Source organism: Nicotiana attenuata, unplaced genomic scaffold (genome assembly GCF_001879085.1).
Source record: "Nicotiana attenuata strain UT unplaced genomic scaffold, NIATTr2, whole genome shotgun sequence".
Lineage (NCBI taxonomy): Eukaryota > Viridiplantae > Streptophyta > Magnoliopsida > Solanales > Solanaceae > Nicotiana > Nicotiana attenuata.
In genome coordinates, this window is record NW_017670643.1 from 220,093 (window position 1) to 246,884 (window position 26,792).

Here is a 26,792-nt window from a genome sequence, read left to right on the forward strand (position 1 = left end):
ACTTCGATTCGTGATAGCTACTTATACGTACCAAAGAGACTTCCTTCCCTTACTCTCGCATGCATCAGGTGTCTAGACTTACTAGACTAGTCTCATAGCCATCTCTTTTAACATAACCTTTCGACGTATTCCTTTATGCTTCCCTCAAATCAGTACCCCTCAATCATCCCTTTATTCAATATCCGTATAGTTAAAAACTTAAGACAAAAAAAATAAAGTAAGAAAGGGTGAGAGATGCATAAAAAAATAACTGCAAAAAGAATAAAGACTAAAAACTAAAAACTAAAAAAGAGTGCATAAATTTATCATAAATAAAACCAATGTGAAAAAATAACAATAAAATTGAAAACAAAAGTTAAAAAAAATGAAAAATATTTTGGATGAAGAGATTTTAGTGGAAACAATAAAACTAAGTAAAGTGAAAAAATACAACGAGAAATAATAATAAAAATAAGATTAAAAAATAAATTAAAAAAGAGTGAGAAATTATTACTAGAAAGAAAAAAAATAAAAAAATCCTATAAAAAAAGAAAAAATAAAATGAAAAAAATGAAAAAGAGTGCATAATTTTTTTTTTTTTTAAAAAATGACAAAGTGAAAAAACAACAATCAAATGAGAAAAAATAAAAGAGAATAAAAAGACAATAAAAAAAAGTAAAATAAAAAGGGGAATGGCCTTTGGTGGATCATGGGCATAGGAAAGGAGGGGCCAGGTAATAACATCTTTAAAAGGGGCAGAATTTGTCAAATTTGATAAAGGAGAGCATTTTGGTCATAAATTTTTAAAGGAGGCTCTTCGCATCCTTTTCTCTTTATTATTTTATGCTGAACCTAGGGGATGTACCATTTTACAAAAAAATTCGAAGGTTTTAAATTGGGTGTATTGATTTGAGTCCAACTTCAAGTTTCAATCAAGTCCAACATCCCAAGCCATTTGGATTCAACCCGATCAATACGTATAAGTCCAAATGACTCTCTCAATTAATGTACATATTAAAAATATTAATTAGGACACAAATACTCAAAATAAGGTATATGGTTGTTATAATATAGAATCTAAGATTTTAATTAATAGTTTAGAATTTGGGTTCCATTCATTGAATCAATTACTTTGTTTGAATTTTGGGTCCATACTTTAAAATTTGCCAAAATTTCACGGTATAGCCAGTTTTCGGACTGGTCAATCAAAAATAGCCAGCGTTTACCAAGTCAATGAAAAATAACCACCGTTTTGCTGCAATAGAGACCGGTCCAGCATAATATACTGGAGTTCGGTGCACTTGTGTATGAACTCCAGTATATTATGCTGGACCGGTATACTTTGTTGGCTCCAATATAATATACTGGAGACTGGAGCACTGGTGCTCCAAACTCCAGTATATTATACTGGACCATTATACTTGCTGGAACTCCAGTATATTATGCTGGAGTTCTAGTGTATTTATGCTGGAACTCCATCATATTATGCTGGAGTTCCAGCATACTATCCTGGAACTCCAGTATAATATGCTGGAGTTCAAGTATACTTATGCTGAAACTCCAGCATAATATACTGGAGTATTTTCCGGGTTTTTAATAGTGTTTTCGCTCAGATTTATCTTTACATAAAAAGTGGCTAAATTTCGATTACTTTTGAAATTGGGCTATTTTTGAACGACCAGTTGTAAATCTGTCTATTTTTAAAAATAGCTCTTAAAATTTCCAGCAATTCCAATAAATTTTATACAAATAAATATATAATCTAATATTTCAACAATTTCAATAAATTTTATACAAACAAATTTATGTTTATTAGAACTTTACCTTGAACCCACGTCTAGAAAAGTATTAACTCAAATTTATACCCTAAATAAGTTAATCTAAGCAGCCAACTGAATAATAAAAGTTAGGCAATCTATGTAATAGGCAGCTTATTAGAATTGGCCGTTTATGTAAATAATAAAGTACGGAGAAATAAATCATACTATAATTAATTTATGGACAACTTTAATCGGACTTTTGTGGCATTTTTCACTTTCAATTTATTGCTTCAAACGTGAACATGGAAACCGAGTTTAGTTTGCCCCATTTGTAGAGCAAAACAAATGAGCATTTCAGATTTAAAAGAAACTGAAGGAAAAAAAAATAGAGATTTTTCAATTTTTGTACAATGACTAATTTTGTTAAAAAGAAAATTGTTGTAATCTATACTAAGTTAGGGTCAATTTTTTACTTTTAAAAATTACAACAATGATATTTTGGCTATTAATTTTAAGGTCAAAGGGCCCATTCCTTTGACAAGGTTAAGAAAGTAATATTTATTTTCAAATTTAAAAGCTTAAGTATTTTGGTGGAATTTTAACTTTAAAATTATCCGACAATTAGTTTATTTTGTCATCTTGCAGTTAAGCTCCCTTCTGCCTTTGCACTCGAGGGCCAATCTCCGTCCGGCCCGAGGAAATCTTTGCACGCCTCTGTTACCTTTTGGGAGGCCTACGCCTCATAAAAACTATCTACCTGAAACCGTCCCTTGGCCCGTAGGTCCTGACATAAAGACGTTATTATCTTCTCAAAGTTACTTAAACCTCATTGACTAAATATGTAAAAAAGGAGAGTTTAAAAGTCAGTAATGAAATTAACTCATTCTGTATACCAACAATTCATTAGATTTAACTGACGGGACCACTCTAATTGACAAAAAGAAAAAGACATTTACCAAAACAAAAACAAACAAAAAAAAAACAAGAAACATTCCTAATCTAATATGGAAATATCCAAAATTTATTTGAAAATAAAAATAAATGAGAATTAAGCACAAAGAAGCGGACAGGTAGTAATCATAATTCGTCAGCTTCCTTTTGTTTTGTTGCAAATAAATTATTAGTCCGTTAAATGATAGTACTAATCAACTGTTTAACGTGCACCAAAAAAGTTTCTTCTTCTTTTCAAAGAAGCTCAATTTCCACTTTCCAGATAGATCTTAATATTCTCTCTCTCTTAATTCTCTTAATAATTCTTCTGCGGCGATGAACAGTATCGTGATGTCTCAACTGCCATCGGAGAATGGAATCGACGGCGACGATGAGAGAGAAGAAGAAGATTCTGAAGAGGATTCTGGAGAAGAAGAAGAAAAAGAAGAAGAAGAAGAGGAGGAGGATGAGCCGAGGTTGAAGTATCAGAGAATGGGCGGTAGTGTGCCGTCGCTACTATCAACTGATGTTGCCACGTGTATTGCCGTCGCTGAACGAATGATCGCCCTTGGTACACACGCTGGAGCTGTTCACATTCTAGATTTCCTCGGTAACCAGGTGATTAGTATTTTCTCTTTAATTGAATTGAACTAAATTGACTTCTAAATCATACTTTAGTTTATTTGTGACTGAAGTTAATGCTACTTTGTGTAATTATTTGAATTCTCTATGAAGCATTGATCAGTCAATCACCTTAAAGTAAACTATATCAAGTTTTTTTGCCTTTAATTTGATTTAGTCGTGATTGATAGTTTTAACATATTTTATTGGATTATTTTGTTGTTAATAAGGCTCTACTTGAATTGGTGCTTCTACTTGATTTTGTAAGATTCTCTTTTAGATGATTATGGTAACATGTGCATAAGCACTTAACACCTAATGGAGACGATGAGAGACTCGAGTTCAAATCTTAGTACACGCGAAAAAGCTAGGTGATTTTTGTACTGGTGAGAGGATGCAGGTACTCAGTGGGGTTGCGCGCAAGCTTGTCCGGACCCACTATTGTAAAAAAAATATGTGCATTATATATACCCTATCCTCATAAAAAACAAATAGAAAAAAAAAATAACACCATCAGGAGCTAAGCCTTATGGACTTCTCTGTATTTTCACTATAGGCAAAAGGATTCATGTTCTACCAGTGTGCATTTCATCATTTAGTTTGTACATAAAAGCAACTTTAATTTTCTACAGATTAAGGAGTTTGCTGCTCACACTGCTGCTGTCAATGACCTTTGCTTTGACACAGAAGGGGAATACGTCGGTAGCTGCTCTGATGATGGCTCTGTTGTAATAAATAGTCTTTTTACTGATGAGAGAATGAAATTTGATTATCACCGACCGATGAAGGCCATTGCTCTAGACCCTGATTATGCAAGAAAATCTTCCAGAAGATTTGTTACTGGTGGTTTGGCAGGTCATTTGTATTTAAATGTTAAGAAGTGGCTAGGCTATCGTGACCAGGTTTGTTGTATGTTTTTGTCTGGTAATTATTTACCTGCACTTTTCTGTACTGAAACACTTGGAAAGACCTCGGGAGTCTTTTTGATTATTCCTAGTGTGTTTTTATTTGGCAGGTTTTGCACTCTGGTGAGGGTCCAATTCATGCGGTGAAGTGGAGAAGTAGCCTCATAGCCTGGGCAAATGATACAGGAGTTAAAGTCTATGATGCTGCCAATGATCAGCGTATTACATTTATTGAAAGACCTCGTGGGATTCCTCGACCTGAACTGCTGCTCCCTCATATAGTCTGGCAGGTGGGCTTTGAGACCCTCATGCAGCTTACGAGCACCAACCATATCCATGAATTATACTCATTTTGAGTTATACATATTTCTTTTCTTAGAAGAGATAAAGAAATGTGATAATGCAATTTAGTGCTGCTACTCTGTGTAGCCTTTCCCTGCATATTTTGCTAGGAGAATAAGATCATAGTGGTAATCTTAATCTTTGTTGAATAAGTAAGAATGCAGTTGTACTTTTTGGGGCTCAGTTATCATGTGTCTTACTTCTGATTATTCTGGCTTGTTCTCTTGTTTTATAATTACATTCAGGACGACACTCTTTTGGTCATTGGTTGGGGAAATTCTGTGAAAATCGCATTGATAAGAACAACTCAAAGCAAAGGCGTGAATGGGACGTATAAGCATATACCTATGTCTAGTCTGAATCAGGTGGATATAGTGGCATCTTTTCAAACCAGCTATTTCATTTCAGGAATTGCTCCTTTTGGTGATTCTTTGGTTATTCTAGCTTATATTCCGGGTGAAGAAGATGGAGAGAAGGACTTCAGCAGCACTATTCCCTCCAGACAGGTAACTGTTTCCTTTCCTTTTCTTTTTTTTTGGACCTTGATCTTGACTCGTGGATCAAATCTCTTTGTACTTGGCCCTTTTCCTGCATGGATCAATCTCATTATTTGCTCTACTTGTGTTTGGTGAAATGCTCTCATGTGCTCAACATGTATGTGTAATTCAGATAGTGATGAAGGGTAGTATCGTCGAGAAGTGTCGTTACGCTACTTCTGTGAACCTATAATTTCCTTTTTTTGTTGAGTTTTCAACCACGATTGCTGTTTTTAACTACACCTAAAGCTTAGGGAATGAACTATGATATTTTAAGCAATTTGTAAATTCTTCTGCATCTTCTGTTACGGTAAGATTCATGATTCACAAACTAAGCATTCAGGAATCCATTTTTCAATACGACAACTTTAACGCCAACCTATTTTTCATAAAAAGTTTAGCAATTTAACTCTTGACTTTCAACACCAAAAAAGAAGAAGATAAATATAGGACTGGAGGAAGTGGATAGAGGCTCGGGATGGAGTCAACTGTTCCGGATGAAGGATTGGACTGGGAGCATAGGGGCTGAAGAGGGGTGTCTTTAGTGAGAAGGTTAATCTAGTCCACATGCAGCTCACTTTGGTAAGAGTTCTTGCTTTTGAAAACGAAAATGGGTTATGCATACACTTTTTGCTAACTTGGATGAAAATGTACTGGATATCACTCCAATGCACAGATTTGAAGGAGTTATTTGTATAATAGAAGTTGAGGAGGGTTAATGGGTCAAAATAAAATAGTACAAAAAAGAGGAGGAAAGTGCATTCAACTACTGTAGCCATCTAAAAAGTCATGTCTGTGCAGTGTTTTAACACATGAAACCATCTTTGTATGCATGAATTATATGGTTTCCTTCACTTATCCTCTTTATGGTTTGTTCTTGAAGAGTTGAGGGCGTTTTTCTGAACTTCAAGTTTTGCACACTTGAGCCTACTAATGTCCCTATTATTTTATAATTATGGTAATAGTTGATGGACTTTATGAATCTATAACAGGGAAATGCTCAAAGACCAGAAGTGCGAGTTGTGACATGGAATAATGATGAGCTCGCGACGGACGCTCTTCCTGTTCACGGCTTTGAGCATTACAAGGCCAAAGACTATTCGCTTGCTCATGCTCCATTTTCTGGTACTGTTTGCTTGACTATAGCTAGTTCTTTAGTTCCTTCTTCTTTCACATTGGCATGCAGTGAGAGTTTTTATGGGACAAGGTAACATGTCCAAATGATTATAGGTAGCAGCTATGCAGGAGGTCAGTGGGCTGCTGGTGATGAACCCTTGTACTATATTGTGTCCCCAAAGGATGTTGTTATTGCAAAACCAAGGTTTGTAAGCTCTTCTTATTCTTCATATGGTTTTGAAGTTTTTGTTACGTACACTATTATTTATTACTATCTTTTATTAGCACTAAGATAAAGTGGTATTTTTATAGGGGAAATTTTCCGTTGCATATCCTCCATTTTCTCGAATAGAATAGATAGTTTACTACTAAAGTAAATGTTATGAAGTATAGAAAAAAGGGGACAAAATTTCCTCAGTCAACATAACACGCAATGATTACTAAAAGAAACTTTTGGACATATGCGCACATCTATTGTTTTTGAATGTCCAATGAATGAAGACATTCCTTAGCTAAGTTATTTATATCCTTAAGAGGCCTATTTCTCCTTAACAGAAAAATATTTTTGACTATCGGTACTAGCATTCTTGAAAAAAGATAGCCATCAAAGAAACCAAATTTTCTAATCCCAGACTTCCACTTTGGCATAACAAACTAAATCCCAACTCAATTAAGTAGTTCCTCCATAAAATAAGATATACTCTTCCCAAAGAAAGTCACCAATAGCACACTCAAGCCTCTAAACTGCCTTTCAAGAATTCTGAACAAAGACATGTAGTACAGTGGGATGCTATAAGTACGTTATTGGATGAGAGTAGCATGCAACCTCCGAAAGCGAAGATGCCCCATCCAATTTACATTAAGGGCTCTAACCTGTTACTTAAGACACAAGTCCCTCGACCTTTGCCAATTGAGCTAACCCCTGGGACAACTATTTTTATCCCAAAAAATGGAAAACCCTCCCCCTTTTCAGATATATGAATGCAGATTGACTATAGTTGTCATTTTAATATGCTTATATTCTGAGGTGGTTGTTAGGGATGCAGAGGATCACATTAATTGGCTTCTCCAGCATGGATGGCATGAGAAAGCTTTAGAAGCTGTTGAAGCCAATCAGGGCCAGAGTGAACTACTTGATGAGGTATTCAATCTGAATTTGGTTTCTAACACTCAAGGGTGTAATATTAATATAAATTCAGCTGAATGTAATGTTAATTTCCTGCTATTATACTCTATATAGCTCTCAACTGCTTCTTCACTTGTCATTACTTATCAAAAAAAACTGCTTCTTCACTTGTCTTTACGCGTAAACGGATCGGGAAGTTTCTGGAAAGGATTCTTTTTTCCTGGGCTTGCATGCTTTCCTATAAGACGATTAAATTGATTCAGCAACTAGTAGTCTATTTGTGTGCACTCAATCAGGTTGAGTACTGATGGCAATGGGTTGGAATTCCCAGCTCACCCCACAGTCAAAAAAAATTCTCTTCTGCTGCTTATTTGAAAGACACCTCCACTAACAGATCTCATTTGTTTGCTATTATGTTTGTTGTTTTTTGTTCTATTCGTTCATTTTTTTCTTGTTACTGAGCAAGTGCCCTGTTTGCCCTTTAGAAAAAGAGAATCCAATGTCACCTTCAAATCTCCCAATATATAAGTATTTCAACTTCCTTATGATTCATGGGCAAATCATCAAATCAAACTAGCATTAGATACAATTAGGGATCTGTTTTAGTTGAAGTGTTATAAATCCATTCATTTGCAAATACGAGATATAAATATGTGTGTTCTTGTGCCTAAAAACATTTTTGATTTATAAGTTAACATGGGTTTCAACTGACAATGTAAACATTTTGCATTTTGCACTTATGAAAAAATATAATTACGTAACTTTACAAAAACCTTATAAAAAAAGCATCTTTGCATTCTTGCAACCATCTTTGATTGGGTTTGAAATTACATTTTACTTTGTCACTAATGTAGTTCTTTAGATTTTAGAATTCATGGAGTCTCATCGAACAGGAAACAGGAAGTTTGATGATGGAGACCCTGGGATGGGAGGACTAAGTAAGATTTATTTCAGTTGCCAATGGCATATGAAACTCACTGTCTAAATGGTTAATGCAACACGTTCAATTGGATGAATCTAGTTGGCTTGTGAGGAATTCAATAGCATAAAGGCAGTTGGAGACAGAAAAGAGATACTTCATTCTACAAAAGAACTGAAACCATTGCGCCACGTACATCTTCACATCAGACATAGTCTTCTCTGTTGTTCCATCTGTCTCACACCCTTACTGATTCGATAGCCAGGAAATAGCACTTTTATTTGGGTGTCTTTGCTACAGCTCGTAGAAATCTGTGTCAGTCTCACTTTAGAAAATAAATTAACAAAGAGAAAGAAATGAAAGATTTTTTTTAGTTCAATCCAAAAAACAGAACTAATAAGATGAGATAATTAGCTTTATCGCTGTTTATATAAGAAGGTAGTCTGGCTATGGGTTACGATTTCTTGATCTCTTCCAGAGATTTAAGGCACCCTATCAGCTGACTTTCAATGACATAAGCAATATTTGGATCTAATTTATGTTAACTATTCTTTTGATTCTTTTGCAAACCAGAACAAGCGATTTACAAATCTCATTAACTGTAACTGCTTTCCTGAGGTCAGGTTTATAGATATGCTTTAGAATTGTCAAATTACTATTTTGAGATTATTATAATCTAAAATCAAAGAAACCAATTCCCCCAAGTAATTAGATAAATGACATACTGCCAAAACAGTCTAGTTTGAGCTTTAGTTCAGTACTTCAGCTACAGATAAGAGCTCATGCTCCAGCCTCGTACCCAATTATTTGTCCCCACTTCCTCCCATACTGGGCTGCGCAATTCTTGCATAAATCTATCACATTGCATTGCCTAATTATTTGGTGTTTGTTCATCTTACCTTTCTGCTCTTGCTTAAGTTCTATAAGCTCACACGGGAATAGCCTCTTCAACAACATTACCTATTAATGAGATAACTTTCCAAGTAATCATTTGCTACCAAGCCCTTTTCTTCTTTCAGTTTCTGCCTCTTATTCAGAAATGGCAGTCCGAGAGGTAGCAAAATGGTTACTTAGTTAAAAGTTTCAAGATAATTTAAGTAAAAAAGTTATTATAATTTACAAAGATTAATCTTTTATTAAAATCTTAAATCTGAATTTAGTTATTTAATAAACCATTAGTTGAAAGAATACTAGACTAGTCGACCAGCCACCTACCAGCAGTGGATAATGGTTTCCATAAGCAGAGGTGCCGCCAGCAGGATTGCACAGCACCAGAAATTTCCCACCACTGGCCGGTGGCTGTCTCCTACTATTTATTCAGTATTAGAAATCTCCTACTATTAATTCAGTATTAGAAAGTTTAAGAAAAACATTTATGGTGATTATAGTTGTCTGATATGATGATTGTTTGGTGGTTATACGCAATAAACCATGTATATAATGAGTGTTAGTGGCTACCCAGTTATAACACTTGTTGACTACCCAAACTCTTAATAGAGTAGTTGATTAGACAGCATTGTGTTTGCACCCAATTCCAGCACTGGTTTTTTTTAATGGAGATAAATCATGCTTGAAGAGGATTCATTAGGAGGTTGCTCAATTTTGGCGTCGTCATTTTCGATGTTAGATAATTGCCATGTTAAGAACATTCTTGATCTTCCTTTTTCCATTTTGTATGTGATTAAAGATTGCATAACCAAGTAAAAATCTCATTATTGTTTGTTTCTCATTCAGGTTGGTTCTAGATACCTTGATCATTTGATTGTCGAAAGAAAATATGCTGAAGCGGCATCTTTGTGTCCAAAGTTGTTGCGAGGATCAGCTTCCGCATGGGAAAGGTATTTAGTGTTGTTAAAATCGCTATCTTTAGGAAGTATACTTTTAGTAATTTGATTTGGATATTGTACCAGATGGGTTTTCCACTTTGCACATCTCCGGCAGCTTCCAGTTTTGGTTCCATATATCCCAACTGAAAACCCAAGATTACGCGATACGGCTTATGAGGTCTGAACATTGCTGTGATAGGTTTTTCTTTCACTTCTCGGTACGACTTCTCTTTCACAGCTAAAGAAACTCAACTGGTGAAGCGTCTGTTGTGGTTTAGGTAGCTCTTGTTGCTTTGGCAACAAATCCATCTTTCCACAAGGATCTCTTATCAACTGTCAAATCTTGGCCACCTCGCATTTATTCGACAGTGCCTGTTATCTCCGCTATTGAACCTCAGATTAATACCTCATCTATGACTGATCCACTCAAAGAGGTAAATGCATAGAGGTTCCTGCCTATGACTTATATCCGAGATGCTTTTTGGTATATTCACTCAGCGTGCTAGTTTTACCATGTAGGCGCTAGCAGAGCTATTTGTAATTGATGGACAACACGATAAAGCTTTTGCTCTTTATGCTGATGTAAGTTCCACTTATAATGATCATCATGCTGTATTAAGTGCATCACTCTGAAAAGGGGTGTGGTTTCTGTGCTTTAACATTGATTTTTTGTTTTGTTTTTTAAATTTATTTCATAATGTTTTCAGCTTATGAAACCGGATCTATTTGACTTCATCGAAAAGCATAATTTGCATGATGCTGTTCGTGAAAAGGTATGATTTATGATGGATTGGCTGAAATATATCGTGCTTTGAGAGAGATGTAATTCAGCTCAACTCAAATTCATAGTGCAACGTTTTTTTTTTTTTTTCAATTGTTATTTACTATCTTCTACAGAAGTAGGCCAATTAACATTTTACAATTTGTAGAAAAGATAAACCATGTTTTTTGTATATATGGTCTCATTTGGAAAATGTAGCACTAACTCCTCAATTTATCAGTCTTAATTCCTTTGACATGGATTGATAGGTAGGCCAACTTATGATGATTGACTGCAAGCGTGCAGTACTGCTGTTAATCCAGCAACGTGACTTAATATCACCATCTGAAGTGGTATCACAGCTTATTGCTGCAAAGGATAAGTGTGATTACCGATACTTTTTGCATCTCTATCTTCATTCACTATTTGAAGCAAATCTCCATGCTGGAAAGGATTACCATGATATGCAGGTTTGTATAAATTGACTTTAAGAAGTGTTGACTCAAAACTTGAAAAGGTCTTGAGGTAAAATTATGTGACTTGATGAGACGTCTTCCACAAGCGAGATTATATCTCTTCTTGTGCTAGTTTGGGGCTGTTTTGTGTTTTAATGTTACCTGACAGTAGAGACGGTGTCTTAGTAATATAATTTTAGGTGGCCATGTATTATTAATACTACCTGATGTCTTTGTTCTTTTAGAATTATTACTTTGGTTGAACTTTACAAATCATTACCCGGGAACCCCAAGTCATTGCCAAACGTTAAATTGTTTTACTCATTCCAAATATGTTAAGTTTAGTAATTTGTAGCGATTCAATCAACAAATATGTATAGCCGATAGTTTTGATATCATTGTATCACCGTGGCTTCTTTTTCAATATTTGTACGAGCCTTAAATAGCTCAAGCAAAAGCTACTGCATATGTTATGGTTACCTACTCACGTTAGTAGTTTGATAATGAGACAATCTTCTACCAATGTTCCGTATCTTATGTCTGGTTGTTGTCAATTGCATTCTCAATCCATACACGAAAGATAAGATCCAACCACATTTTACATTAATGTTCCAACAGTTTGATTTTCTGATCTTTTGGCTGATTTAAGTATCTGTAATCAATGAGGCTAAAAACAAAGTAGATGTGCTTTATGTACTATAAGAGAAAGAATATGTAATTGTAACCTCCAAGAAAATATGATGTCGGGAAAGGCAACACAAGTACTTTACTGTGTCTTTCCTTGTCTTTATGTTCCTGTATTCCCAAAAGTATATGCATCTAATTTTAGTGTGGATGCTCCGGCACCTTTTTTAAAATTGAAATGCCTTTATGGTGTTTCCTATATTGTTTGTTACTATTTGATAGTTCTTGTTATGACTTCCATAGGTTGAGCTGTATGCTGACTATGATCCTAAGATGATGCTTATCTTTCTAAGAAGCAGCCAGCATTATACATTGGAGAAGGTTTGTGACATGAATGGCTGACAATCTCAATCTTTGCTTGGTTGGTCTTCTTATTCACCTTGTTACAGCAAAATTTTGTCAGGCTTATGAGATCTGTGTGAAGAAAGATTTACTGAAAGAGCAAGTTTTCATCCTTGGAAGAATGGGGAACGCAAAGCAAGCCCTTTCTGTTATCATTAATAGGTTAGGAGATATAGAAGAGGTACTTGAACCTAATTTTATGATCTTCATCTTATTTGCAAATTTTGGTGATGAGACAAGCCACATAACTAAAATGCAGGCCATAGAATTCGTAAGCATGCAACAAGATGATGAACTCTGGGAAGAACTGATACAGCAAAGTTTTCATAAGCCTGAAATGGTGAAGTTCATCACTTTCTTTTCTCCCGTTATATTTGCAAAGCGGCATATTAAGTGTCCGTTTCTATATTTCATCTTATTGACAGGTTGGTGTACTGTTAGAGCATACTGTAGGAAATCTTGATCCCCTTTACATTGTCAATATGTTGCCAAATGGGCTGGAGATACCTCGGTAAGTTAGTCCGGAAAACTCGTTCTTCTGTTCTAAGTATGAGCCGGGGGGGATCTTACTGGTCTTCCTCGCAAAATTTGTATTCTGCTTCAATCATGGATTTAGACTTTCTTCCTTTCTGTCTTGGATAAAAGCTGCATCTTATGCTTATAAAGTAGACTCTCCATGCATTTGGGTCCACTAAATAATTATTAGGGAGCTGACAGAGACTCTACTTCCAAAAAGAATTGCTTTATCAATCATTGTGGACACTATATACACTTGGGTGCAGAAGATCACTGTTCGAACGCAGCTTGAGAATCTAAGAATCTATCAATTGTAAATAATAAAGGGTAACTTGTTCTAAGGCAGCTTGAGAGTCTATTCATAAAATTCTATGTTTGTTCTCTGTAATTAGTATTACTTGATCTGGCCCCAAAACAGAACAGCCAATCGCTTCTGTAGTTGTCTAATATCTTTTTGAAAAATTGTAGATGTTAAAAACTGTGACCAGCCTACTGGATGATGACATTCATGTCTCCAAGTATTGAAAACAAGTTATTTGTATAATTTTGTATGAGCTTTTGTTAACAAAGATCCTAGGAGGCCACCTATGAACATTTTAGCCTTACATGCAGAAAGTGGAGTTTTCAGTTTAGAGATGAGTTTTGGTGGATCACCATTTATAGAGTCCAAATTATTTTATTGGTTAATATTGGTTTAACACTTGTAGCTTTAGTCAGCGATTGGTCCAAAGATTTCCCAACCAATGCTTTATGATTCAATTGTATAAGAATCTACAAATCCAATGGCTATTAGCAGGGAATTTCTTTTCCTTTCAGAGGAACCTCTCTCCGGAGGTTGTAGAAACTAGAGAAGACTGCCTGATAAAATATGGAATATTGTCATTTTACTTGTACTGCATTAGAGTTGTCCTTTGCTTTACCCTCAATTTCAGTCAGCTGGTCTTTCTGAGTGCTATTTGTTGATCTGGATTTTATTTAGAGCTAACAACATAAATGTAATTGCAATATTGCTTTCATTTGCAGTCTGAGGGATCGTCTGGTCAAGATTGTGACCGACTACAGGACAGAGACTTCTCTTAGACATGGGTGCAATGATATACTCAAGGTATATATTATTCTATGTATCTACCTTCCATGGTATCTAGTGGAAGATTCACATTATCTTGGAAGTTGTACTGGGCAGTTCTTTGACACTTTGGGTTTTACTGCAGGCTGATTGCGTGAACTTGTTAGTTAAATATTACAAAGAAGCGAAACGTGCTGTTTGCTTGAGTGATGAAGTAGATGAAGCATCTTCCCATAGGGGTGAGAAGAGGGCTCCACATCTGGGAGAGAGAGTAATGAGCATGAAATCCATGGAGGTTAAGTCTAAAACCAGGGGAGGTGGAAGGTGTTGCATATGTTTCGATCCATTTTCTATACAGAGTGTGTCAATCATTGCCTTCTTTTGTTGTCATGCCTATCATACAACATGTCTTATGGAGTCCACCATTTCCATTGGTGGCAAAAAAGAGGCAGGAGCTGCTGCCCAGGGAACTGTCTCATATGATGAATATGATAATGGTATTCACGATGATGATGAGGACGAGGACGCCTCAGGTGCCCCGCGGATGCGTTGTATTTTATGTACCACAGCTGCAGGTTAAATATCTGCTAGTTTTGTGCCTGTACCATAGTTTTGCGTGGTGTGTGCATATATGATGAGCTTGTGATATTATTTAGGCACTAGCTTCTTGTTGTTCTACAGCCTGTATCTTTAGTAATTTGTACTATATTATTTATTGTTGAGTTCAATTCTCTTCTTGCTCAATTCCCTAATATAGTAAGGTGAGGTAATAATGCTGTTTTCCATTTCCTGTGGTAAGGTGTTTTTTTCTATTGACCATATTTATGCTCCTTTCTCTTTTTAGGGATTTCTTGACATTTAATCGTGTGATAGGTTAGTGATTGTTGAGCAGTAAGAAATACAGCACAAGATGACTGATAAAATAAACTATTAAAGCCATAGACACATCAGCCTGATTGTGAAGGCAAATTTGCAGAAATCTGATGAGGTGCTAGAAAATGAAAGCATGCATCAAGAGCATCCTGTCTCGTTTAGTTTCCGTAACTAAACAAAAAGACCAAACAAAAGTTTGTGGTTCGACTAGTCTGTTTAATCCAAAGCTTCGTCTTTAAGCCTGTCTCGTTTAGTTTCCGTAACTAAACAAAAAGACCAAACAAAAGTTTCTGTTTAATCCAAAAAAAAAAAAACCAACCTTAGTCACGGAGACTTGATATGTAAGTTATGTATGTCCTGTAATTCGATTGGTTTTAAGTTAATTTAACTTCATTTTCTAAATTATTGATTCTTAAAGACAAATCAATCACGGACCAAAATAAGTTGTATTTAATTCCTTATTTGTTTTGAATTCTAGCTTGCATAAAAGGGACGTTTTAGGGCCAGAATTTTGGCCAAGCCCTGGCACCCCCACATCACTGCATGCATCTGCCGTTATTGTTGGCTTCATTTCATTTCAAGCCCTCTACAAGTAGCCTTGGACATGAAAGGTGGACCTTCCATGTAGAACTATCTGAAGCTCTTTTGCCTTATAGACGAAGACTAACTTTTTTGCCATGTCAATTTAACCCTCCCAGAATATACTAGTACTTGCTTTTTGTTCTAGATATGGAATAAATACATATATATATATATATATATACTAGATGACTACACAACAAATATCATTATCTTGATCTTGCCGGAAAAAAACGACAAAGAAATGGACAACTGAATGTACTCGATCCTTATAATCTTTCTGATTCGCTTAGGTGAATAACATGTTACCTTCGAAAGTTATCTTATAAGATACTCCGTAAACAGGGACTGATAAAGATAGAAAGGCACACACACACTCATAGGCATATAAACCTCCAACAGAAAATTTAAAAGCTAGACAGAATATACCTGAAAATTACGTAAATATAACTTACACTTTTTTACCGTCTGTTGTAACCATTAACATCCGAAACCCAACATACAGTTGCAAAAAAACAAGTATGTTACTCTGCGGGTTTGTGTCAAACCCACGGGCCAGCAAAACGCTGATAGTATATCTTTCAACTATTTGTGCATGGCAATCTGTTGTGATAAATAACAAAAATCCAAAAGAACATTTCTACAGAACTCAAAGATAAAGGGAATCCTTAGCAATAAAACATGACATCCCTCACATTGTCCTTAATCTTAGGAAGCGGCTTGACCCCTGCCGCCTGCTCCCTGGTTGCTCTACCACCACCACCACCACTAGTTGATCCAGTATCCGACATATCACCCTCCAAGTAGTAGCGTGCACGAAACGCAGCTAAATGGGCGTAATAGGCAGGTGGCACTGCATATACAGCCACATATAGTTAAAAATAGAGCACTTGATAAATGCAAAGAGACAAGTTTTGAAACCATTGAGCTAGCGAAACTGACCTATGGAAACCGAGCGTGTACACCTTGCATAGCTGAGATGAACAGATGTGGATTATAAGATACTCTGAACATAAAGAAATACTTCTTCCAAGTAAATAAAGTTTGAGAGATCTTACGTGTAACACAAGAAGTTTGTTAAATTCTGTATGGCATCTGCAGTGAATCCGTTCTCATCAAACAGGACATGGTAATGCGTGGGACGACTAGTACCCTGATGAATACCAACATGAGAGATCATAAAGGATCATACAACTGATAATGCACCAAAACATCAAATTTACCTTGATCCCGGCATGGCTACACAAGTAAAAATCAAACTCCATAGGGTGACAAATCTTGGTATCAACAACAGTACCTATATTGAAAAAGTAATAGCAGTCATACTATTAGTTTTTCATCAATGTATTCACACAAAAATATGATCAAATGCTTGTATCAGATGCTTGAAGAAGAAAATTTTGTAACCTGGAAGAATGTTTCCACTCTTGTCCGTCATATTACGATCATTATGATTAACAGGGAACAGACGTGTATGGTGTCTCTTCTGCACTACCACAAAGGTAACTCGTGGCAGATAACCTTCTTCCAAGGATGAGCATGCCTAAAGAAAGGTGAGTTTTTGCATGTAAGAAAGGCTGAATTTCAGGACTTGTGATGTAACCCTTACCATCTCAAATGTATTTCATTAACATACATCCAGTTAATTTCATTAACTTGTGGATTCATCAGTCATATATCAAATTTGTCTAATTTGACAAAATCAAGAAACAATAAGTGAGAAGATATAAGAAACAACATCTACAAAATGAAAATACAGAAAGCACTAAGCCTTGGGACAGGTACCTTGCGGATTGCGTCCATTTCTTCCAATAAAACCTGATTGAATTGACCTTCGCTCACTCCATCTCTGTCATTTTACAGTGAAATTGATTGGCTAATGTGGAAAACGGAGAGCAAAATCACCAACATAATCAAATGGAAGAAAACAGACCTATAAAAGATAATTCTACCAGGCTTAATCCCTGTAGATCTTCGAAACGCAATCAGTAACTCCCTGAAAAGAAATAATTTGTAAGATAACAAGAGCTTTGGTATGGAAAGCACAAGCATGGAACAAAATTAAGGACTACTACCTTATCATTCCGCCATGAACAATCCCTTTTTTAGGATCTTCATGCTTTTGATACAAGTCCTCAATAATCTCTTTCCTGTGGGGCTGTGCAGAAACAAGACACCTATATTGACTCACTTCAGGCCAATCCATTGAAGCAACTACCTGCAAAAGAAAACGCATCATTTTAGTTTGACTGTGGAAGAGCCCCTTTTTAGCTTTCAATAGCTAAGCAATTTAAAAGAAGAGCCTTTTTAGCTTTCAATAGCTAAGCAATTTAAAATTAGAGATGGGAAGTAATACGACATACAGCAGCTATAGATGGACTAGAATCTTCTCCTGGTTGTGGATGTGTCACATCAGCACCAAAGACAATTGTGGGGATATCAGTGAGGAAAGGTATTCTTCCATGAACTGCCTGCTCCAGGACAGAGTTTCTTCCACCCACCTGAAGTAAAAGTGTACACCAAACATTGGTAAAAGACGACAGAATCTCTCTTGAAAACTCTTAAACAGCTTTGCAATACTAGGCATGACAAACCTTGACATTTATCTTTAAAGCAAGGTTTTCAAGATACTGTTTGTTGGGTCTCGATAAATTCTTTGGCTGACAGCACTGGGACACAATTCCCAAATCTGTTTCACAGACTCGCTTAATCGTCCCTGAAAAACAAAGATGTCATCCAAGATAAATCATCATTTAACTTTCAACTACATTACTTCAATATTGTGGTGCTAAATCTTTCCTACTGTTTGTCAATTAATCAACAATCTGATATCACCCCCTCGACAATCCAATATAACTCACCATAATATCCAGTAACTTCCGGTAGAATAACAATTAACAGCTGAAGATGTTTCAATTTATGCTCCATAGTTGCTAGCTTTTGAGTAGACGCTGTATGGATATCAACCAGAGTCTTCTCAATCTGCCCAGCATGAGCTGAGCGAATGGGCACCAAAGGCTGAGGATTGAACACCTACAACCAAGCACAAGAAGTCAGATCAGGCATGCCGACTTGATAAGCACGTGCAACTGCACAACTATGGAAGTGAAATTTATAGCCTTACCATCCCTTTACTACAGCACATTTCAATCAGTGCCTTGCAGAACGGTGATGGATCAATCCGTGAGAAGCTGACACAAGTCCAAGTGTCTACCTTGCCACCATTGACCATTTTCTAAACAAAAATCACAGATTGAGCCATAAATACTTGCAGTGGATAATGACATGATAAAATATTCAAGAACATTAACACCGCTGAATATGACAGCTTTTGACAAAATGGGAACAGATGCATTTGCACTCAGTTCAAGTTCAAGTTCTATATACAACAACATACCCAATATTATCCTACACTGTGGGGTCTAGGAGGGTAGTGTGTACACAGAACTTACCCCTACCTTGTGAGGATAGAGAGGCTGCTTCCAATAGACCCTCGGCTCAAGAAAGCATAAGCACCACATTAATGAAAATATAGACACGAAGGGACAGTATCAAAAAGCCATACAAAAGCAGAATAAAAACAACAAGATAGTAAGGTCAAGTTCTATATGACTCTGAAAATAAACCCCACACTACATTCATATAATGAGAAATAAGGAATAAAGAGCAGCCCATCAAATTTAACACTAATAAGAACAAGAAATCCTAGAAAAATATCAGGAACAACAAGTATTCAAGCTTTTACCTAAAAACTCAGATGAATGCAAAAACACTCAAGAGGATAAGTGACAATCGAATACCTTATTAATCATGTTCCACTGACCAATCCTAGGATCCACTCGTGATTCTTGACCAGATTCATGATACTTTAGCTGCAAGACCAATAACGATGCAGATGCTAAACACACATGAAATTAGAGCTTTAATGATGCATGAATGCACCAAAAACATAGCCCAAGGAATTACCATCGGAGGCTGAAGAACCCGTGCTTCAATGGTTGTGAGTTCGCTTCGAACTTCAATACCAAATTCTTTCACCATTTCGTCAGCACCGTAGTTGTTAGAACTCACAATCTACAGGAAAAAAAAACATCTAATTAAAACACATGTTAAAAAGCATGTGAAACTAAGTGCGACGAGGAGTCGTGTTGTCTAGATCTGATGTATACATGCCTTTTCAATGCTTTTCTCTCTATCAACAGGTCTCTGACAAGTTGCCTTTAGCATCTCTGTGACCTGCCTGCCACTCAACATTTTTGTGAATCTTTGTCCTGGAACGATTCGGCAAATCTGAAAGCAAACATATCAGAAGAGAAAAATTGTACACGCAGGGAGATAACAGCAAAGCAAAGGTCAAAAATAAAATGAAAAGAAGCAGAATGGCACTAAGAGTAAGTAACCTCCATAGGCAGATACACGGGCTTTGCATCGCTGCCCGCCTGAATCGCAGGCAACATTGGAAACCTAAGTACAATGTTGTACTTCTGCCTGAAGTAGTCAACAACTGATGTCTTCAATCCAGTGCCATCAACGGAAAACCTTAATCAATAGAAATTGTCAAAATAATTAGTCATGCCTAGAAGAGCACAAAATAATCCTGAAAAATATAATTGCAACAGCTAACAACACAAGAAGAGCGAAACTAATAAACAAGGCTATAGCCATACTAGAGATAATTCCTTCAAACAAATCCTACGAATATAGAACAAAAAAGGATACAATAAACAATATTAATAGATGTTTGCATTAAATTGATGGTGAAGTTGACAGCATTAACTTTTTTGATAAGGGTGTTAAAAGCATTAACAAACTGCAAACCCATAAAATAACAACCATAACCATCCTTGTGAAGTGAGTCTAATTGTCTCACTTAACTCATAGTACCCAAACTAATGACATACATTATTTCCTTCACTGGTTGAGCGGACAACCCGGAGATCCTGTAGCGTCTGATGCCGTGATGACTCACCTCAACTTTAACACCTTTCAGAACCCTTTTGACCTGAAATTAATAGTGGAACAAACGTATGACCTATGTGAAATAGAATGAACATCTAAAACATTTTTCAGATAAGTAGAATAAACATCTAAACCACTTTCAAACTAATATCCAGAGGATATCTAGAGAGTAGAGACATAATGATCCTACAAATCTTCAATTCTCTTTGACATACACTTTTCAAAGACTTCAAATTGTGGCAAACATAAACAGAGCACAAATAACAATTACCAATAAGCAATTTTCAGTTACCTTGATACGGTCGCGATCAGACATCAACCTATTAAGATCCCTGAGATTCAAGTACCTCGCAACATACTCATACACATAAATAGACTCATAGAATGCTCTGGCTGACATATCTGTAGCATAATAGCAGGAAATAGCATGTTAAAAGGAAGTAATCCAATTAGCCTGAAAGAAGCCAAAAGAGAAAACTAAAAACACAAAATGTAGCAATCCACGTCCCAGGCTTCGTTGTGGGTTCATACCAATATTTAGAGAGAGGCCCATCTGGGTTGGCCGAAGACTTTGATAATACCCTTTCCAGTATTCCAAACCATCAGTAAGCAAACCATAATCTCCCAGTGTCTTATGGAAAAAGGACCTTCCCACTACTTCATATCTGCAATTGACAAAGGTCAAGGTGTCTCAATTATCATTCAAAAGGAAAAAGGGAAAAGAATACAAATAGCTAGGAACATACTTGGCTGATGGTGATGCTCGAAGCACCACATCCAAAGCTTGTATAGTTTCTTGCGGGGCATCTGATTGCCTACATTGCAAGAACTGTTTCAAGTGGTGAAGATCAGCTTTGGCAGCAAACTTGATAGAGACCTTAAACTCTCTTTCCCTCCTGAAACAAAAACCAAACAAAACAGTGCAGCAACAAAAGTCCATAAAAGAAACACTAATAGTAAATAAAAACAAGACAGTGGTAAATCATCAAAAACTATCAATCTATAGCTCAAGCCTTGGAATCCTGATGAGCTTGGAACTAAAAGTATCTCCATGGGCTTGATCACTTTACAAGGAAAAAAAGTGCTTGAAAACATGTAAACACCAAAAGCAAAACTTACTTTGCTCCACCACTATTGCCATCTAGCTTGATAACGAAGTCCTTGGAGGAGAATGGGAGCGGCCCAGCAGTGTAAACACTCTTCCCGCCATCATATGCTAAATTCCGACCACCCATGTGTGACTGTTTATAGTCATTAACTAGCTGGCTCATAATCTCTCTGCATACTTTCTTTGACAGAACCTCTGGAGAGATTGTAACCTGAAAATTCAATATTAGAAGTTATTAATAAAGGGAGAATTTGACATGTAGCATCGAAGAATGGATTAACAGGGATTGAAGTGGCAGCAAGTGTGCTCGGCACGTATCAGATCAACAAAGAAACACAGATTTACCAACATTTGAATATGCAAAGACAATACCAGCGCTATGACAAACTCTACATTTGGTCCATCATGACACACATCTAAATTTTTATTAATAGCTATGAAATAACATTGTTAGGACATAAGGACAACACAAAATTCTAAAACCACTTCAGATTTTGTTAAACTCAGATGAAGTTTCAGTAAATTCCAAATATTATAGAAATTAAAGATAAAATAAGTTAGAATTTACTGGTCGTAATTAGTAAACGTATTTATATGCATAATGACACATATGATGTAGATATATACATAAACGATGCTAGACACACAAATACATATACACAGAGAGATACCATTACACTTTAGCGCTAAATACCCACAGACGCACCAAAAATTAATATGGTATTGGACACCACACATATAGTGTTACATATATACAGACGATTCAGGTATATAACTATACGTACGTACGTACCCACACACATACAAAAATATATACAGATGTGCGTGTGTGTATAGACACACGCACAAAGAGAGAGATAGAGAGAGAAAGAGGCATGGTGTTAGCGCTATATACACAACACTACTTTTATATACAGACACACATGGTAGTAACAAAATTATTTATAAAATGTACGGAGAAAGAAAATGACGTTTAGCATGATTACCTAACACACATCAACTAGTAACACATAAATTACTTACATCATAGTGATGCAGATCCCGATCAGCAACATGAACGAGAAAATGATTTGCTCTTATGAGGCACTTTCGTCCAACAGTTCCGTATCCCGGTCTATTAGGAACCCGAATGCTCCTCGATGACGCCGGCGGCCGCTGTAGAGGTTGTACACCAGTCGCCGGTGCCGGTTGTTGCACAGGCTGGGCCACAACAGGACGTTGTGATGATGAAGGCTGAAGCGAAAGCTTCTGCTCTACCTCGCGAGACACCGATGAAACCGTCATTGCCGGTCGTTGAGGTTGAGCCGCCGGTGGAGCATTGAAAGCCGGCGAACCTCTACTACTAAATGTTCCACGACCCTGACCACCGGAAGAAGACGGCCCTCCGGCGCCCCGACCACCGAATGAAGACGACGGTGTTCGACCGCCACCACCTCTACCACCACCGCCTCGACGTCCTCGTCCACGTTCCGACATTGTTATCGACGCAACGAGAGAGAAAAGGAGTAAGTAGCAAATGCTCTGTAGTGCTGATTTTGTGAGTGTTGAGACGTGACCACGCAAGAAGTGGAAAAGACTGGGAAGTTGTATTTGCCTTTTAAGAGAAAACCGATTTTTGCTTGGACGAATTTACCCTCAGGTCCTCCACTCTAATGTTAATTATTTTCAGGTCCACACACACGTAATTTCCCTACTTTTCTGGAGTTTTAAATTTCCCTATTTTTACGGTAAAAATTTTATAACGAGATAACCGCACGATTCACTTGTCAATATTATAATTTGAAAGGTATAGTACTTAATAATTTACTAGGAGCATAGAGCTAATATAGATCTCTAACCATCTGGTATTTTATATTTATTGGCTTTATTAATACGTAAAGTCCTTTTACGTAAAATTCATTAAAAAGCAAAATATATTTTTATTTTTAGGGCTCGAGTCCGAAACTTTTTAAAGCCGGAAGGATCTTGAACATTTCATCACCCTGATGGCGCGTCTGTACACAATTTTAGTCTATGAGTAAAGTCTCAGCTCTCTTAGGCTAGGGAATATATTTATCTTCTTTTCTCTATAGTTTTATTGATTTTTTCTAATTTTTTTGCTTGTTGTGCTCTTTATTACTTCAAAGTGAAACTCGACAAAGGTTGTACTAATAGGCTTTATTATTTTATATAATATAACTAGTTATGTTATGCTGGCCCTTTATTAAATAAGGTCTGTTTCTGTTCTCAAATTTAAATCGGATAGTTAATTCGCATATAACATCTATCAGAAAAGTTTACAATTTAGGAGTACGTTTTAGTTTTCTTTTTTTTTTTTTGTAATTCACAATATTATTAATCACCAAAGAATCAAATTACATTGTATAGTGGCCATCTCAGCCTATACACAATTCTACCCTATACTCCTATCCTTAACAATCTGATTCATCCAGTCTACACATATAACTCTTATATCCTATAAAAGCCTTTGCTGTAGGACTTCTTTAAGTTTGCCTTCAGCCCGTACATTATATGTATATGATATCTCTCTAATAATGCTCTTAGTATCTTTATGTGTTTTTTCAAAAACTCTATGATTTCTTTCAGTCTATATACTATACAAACATGTAAAAGTACTTTTTACTTTTACATGTTTTAATGAATAATCTATTTTGCCTATTTATTTGAGTACTAATAATTGATATCTACAATTTATTTAACAAGCCTATTTCCTCCAATTATTGAAAAGCACAATAATCATATATAATTGCATTTTTAGTTCTTCATTTATCAATCAACATTTTAGTTAAAGACCATTCTTATTCCCGGTAAGTGGTGGCTGAAGAGCATAGTAAAAGGCTTGTTGAGTCCTTCCTCTATCACTATAATAATTAATATTTACAATATAGTTAACAAACTCTCTTATCCGGTGCAACTGAAAAGCATAATATTAGTAAATGAAGTTGTCTCTTTAGCTCTCCATTTATCATAATAATATATGTATAATTAATTTGGTTGAAAACCATAACGATAGTTCTTCATTTATTACTGTAATAATTAATGTAAAAGTCATAATTATCAATTATGCTGGGATTTAAGTCCATGATGGAGTTGCGATTGTTATGAAAGTTTAACAAAAATCTCAAATCTCTCAAATAAATTTATAAGGAAAAAAAATATCAATTAGCATTGAGCATCATTGTCATAGAAATTGTACAAGGAGAAATTTGTGTACAACAATAATAGGACCAAACTTACTGGGTTCTTTACATTTTTTAATGGAAAAGATTGTTTTTTATTTACATGTCATTGTTATACGGAAAGGAAAGATGGCGGCAGAGGACAGAGTAAATAAATGCTATCCACAAATAGTGTATGTCTGTATTGCAGCGTCGTTTCAGTTTTTTTACAGCACAGGTAAAGCCAAAATAGAGATACGCGTCTCACCTTTTAAATCTTTAAGCCGCTACCACTATCAGGAGCTGCGTCGTACAATGTGCACAGGCGCTACAGACCAGTGTTCCTGCACACCGAAATTCAGCCTTTAGGCGTATTTTTTTTTGTATTTATTAAATTTTATTATATAATATTGAAAGTAAGGAATTTGAAAAAATTTGAGTAAAATATTGAAATACTAATTTGCAACTGTATGTTTACCTATAGATTTTTAGTTTTACAAATCCCTTGTAAAATTTATATTCAAACACAATTCCTACTATATTTCAGGGTGGAATGTCTTTTCTATTCTATGTTAGTCCAAATATTATCCTGACATGCAAAAAGTGAGCACTCTTGTCTTGCGTGGCTGTTGCTTCTTTCATTTCAAGGAAATATTGCTTCGCCATTTAAATATCACTCTTTCATTTATTTATATGTATCTGAAGAAAAAGCTATCTTCACATTATATAACAGAAAGATATAAGAAAGAAGAATATATAATTAAGAAATCAGAATATGCTGGGGTGCCGTTTCATAAAAAAAAATTATGACGAAGAAAGATTATACAAAACGAAAAACATATTTTGATAATTATATTATAGATTGTGAGTACTTTGAAAGCAAATAAGACTTCTTCGTAAAACAGGGTGAAACTAATTACTCTTAAAAAGAATATCTTGATATTTTTTATATACTACCTATCTAATTATTTATATAAACGCATTTTCATTGAAAAAGCTTTTATAAGGTTTCACAAACTTTTTCATTGGAAAGCACCATATATTTGAAATAAGGAGATTAACAAATAACCCACAACTCTTTTAACTAGGGGTAACTATTAAAGAAGAGGAAAAAAGAAAAATTTGAGTGTCCAGTACTCCTACGTGTAAAGGTGACAAAAATCTGTTTTGCTTACGAGGATTCAAGTGGGGCACAATGCACATATCTGCAGACGGCAAAACGACAAATCCACAAATTCATGACATTTGCAACAATGGAAAGTACTGCAATCTCCAATTGAAATTTGACACACCGTTTTATATTCACACCTTTGCCCCTTATTTTTCCATGACATTTTTTGTACGAGTGCTTATTAGCTTAATATTCAATTCTTTAGGGTTTTTTAGTGTCCATAGTCAGTTAAGATCCGACAAATTTAAATTCAAGCAAAAAATCTCGGTTTTGAGTAAGCCCCTTCATAGTAAAAGAGTACTAAAATAACTATCGAAACATTACTTTGATAAATAAGTCATTACATTGATTTTAAATTTAAAGAATCTAATATACATATTAAATTCTCGAAAATGGTTCAAGTGTTTCATAACAATTAAATAGAACGTTTTGAAGTCCTATAAGGGTATTATATCTTTTAGTATGATGTTGTGGCAAAGGCGGAGTAATTTCAAGTATATATATATTTTTTGATTGGTACCCTTAGACTCAAATCTTAGGCAGTCGCATTATCGATTTCATGGGAAGGGGGAGAACTTGACTTTTAGTGCATTGTTTGAGTTCGATTCGTACTCCAACATTTGCTCAAATTTATATTTCGATAATGATATCCCTGACACTTTCAAATTTTGGGTCCGCCTATGTGTTGTGGTTGCATGAAGAGTTAGAAAAATAACAACAAAAATAACAAACCCAGTAGTTTCCCACAAGTGGGGTCTGGGGAAGGTAAGATGTATGCAGCCTTACCCCTACCCCCGGACGGGCAGGGAGGCTGTTTTCAATAGACCCTCGGCTAGAGAGCGGCTGAAAAAGAAAAGGTAATTGCAACAAGTAGGAATAACAGCAAGATAAATAAGATCAAATCCAAGATAATAAAAAGATATCCTATTAACACTAATGCTAGCGAACTAAGTAAGACAAAGAGAAACGCTCGACTACCTATGAACCTTCTACCCTAATCTTTGACCTCCACACCCTCCTGTCTAGGGCCATGTCCTCAGTCAACTCCAGTTGTGCCATGT

General features: G+C 35.8%; 2 protein-coding genes across 2 annotated transcripts; one reads left to right on the plus strand and one right to left on the minus strand.

Annotated features, from left to right (window-relative positions):
* The first annotated feature begins 2,877 nt into the window (after positions 1-2,877).
* Positions 2,878-14,665, plus strand: LOC109241837 (vacuolar protein sorting-associated protein 41 homolog). Its single transcript, XM_019408654.1, has 19 exons — positions 2,878-3,287; positions 3,923-4,192; positions 4,306-4,485; positions 4,783-5,043; positions 6,066-6,198; positions 6,304-6,394; positions 7,228-7,330; positions 9,969-10,072; positions 10,145-10,238; positions 10,339-10,494; positions 10,580-10,642; positions 10,768-10,833; positions 11,090-11,290; positions 12,203-12,280; positions 12,363-12,482; positions 12,561-12,641; positions 12,727-12,812; positions 13,841-13,922; positions 14,029-14,665. Exons 1-19 carry the CDS (start codon positions 3,006-3,008, stop codon positions 14,461-14,463), a joined length of 2,886 nt encoding a protein of 961 aa, XP_019264199.1. The 5' UTR covers positions 2,878-3,005; the 3' UTR covers positions 14,464-14,665.
* Positions 14,666-15,736: 1,071 nt separating this feature from the next.
* Positions 15,737-22,965, minus strand: LOC109241838 (protein argonaute 5). The gene is made up of 22 exons (XM_019408655.1): positions 22,426-22,965; positions 21,414-21,613; positions 21,041-21,190; positions 20,826-20,959; positions 20,587-20,696; positions 20,237-20,337; positions 19,736-19,874; positions 19,509-19,625; positions 19,302-19,409; positions 19,136-19,207; positions 18,460-18,570; positions 18,197-18,368; positions 17,930-18,051; positions 17,699-17,836; positions 17,411-17,553; positions 17,269-17,331; positions 17,121-17,184; positions 16,743-16,878; positions 16,559-16,632; positions 16,394-16,488; positions 16,278-16,309; positions 15,737-16,188 (listed from the first exon to the last, which is right to left on the minus strand). Exons 1-22 carry the CDS (start codon positions 22,876-22,878, stop codon positions 16,004-16,006), a joined length of 2,919 nt encoding a protein of 972 aa, XP_019264200.1. The 5' UTR covers positions 22,879-22,965; the 3' UTR covers positions 15,737-16,003.
* Positions 22,966-26,792: the final 3,827 nt, after the last annotated feature.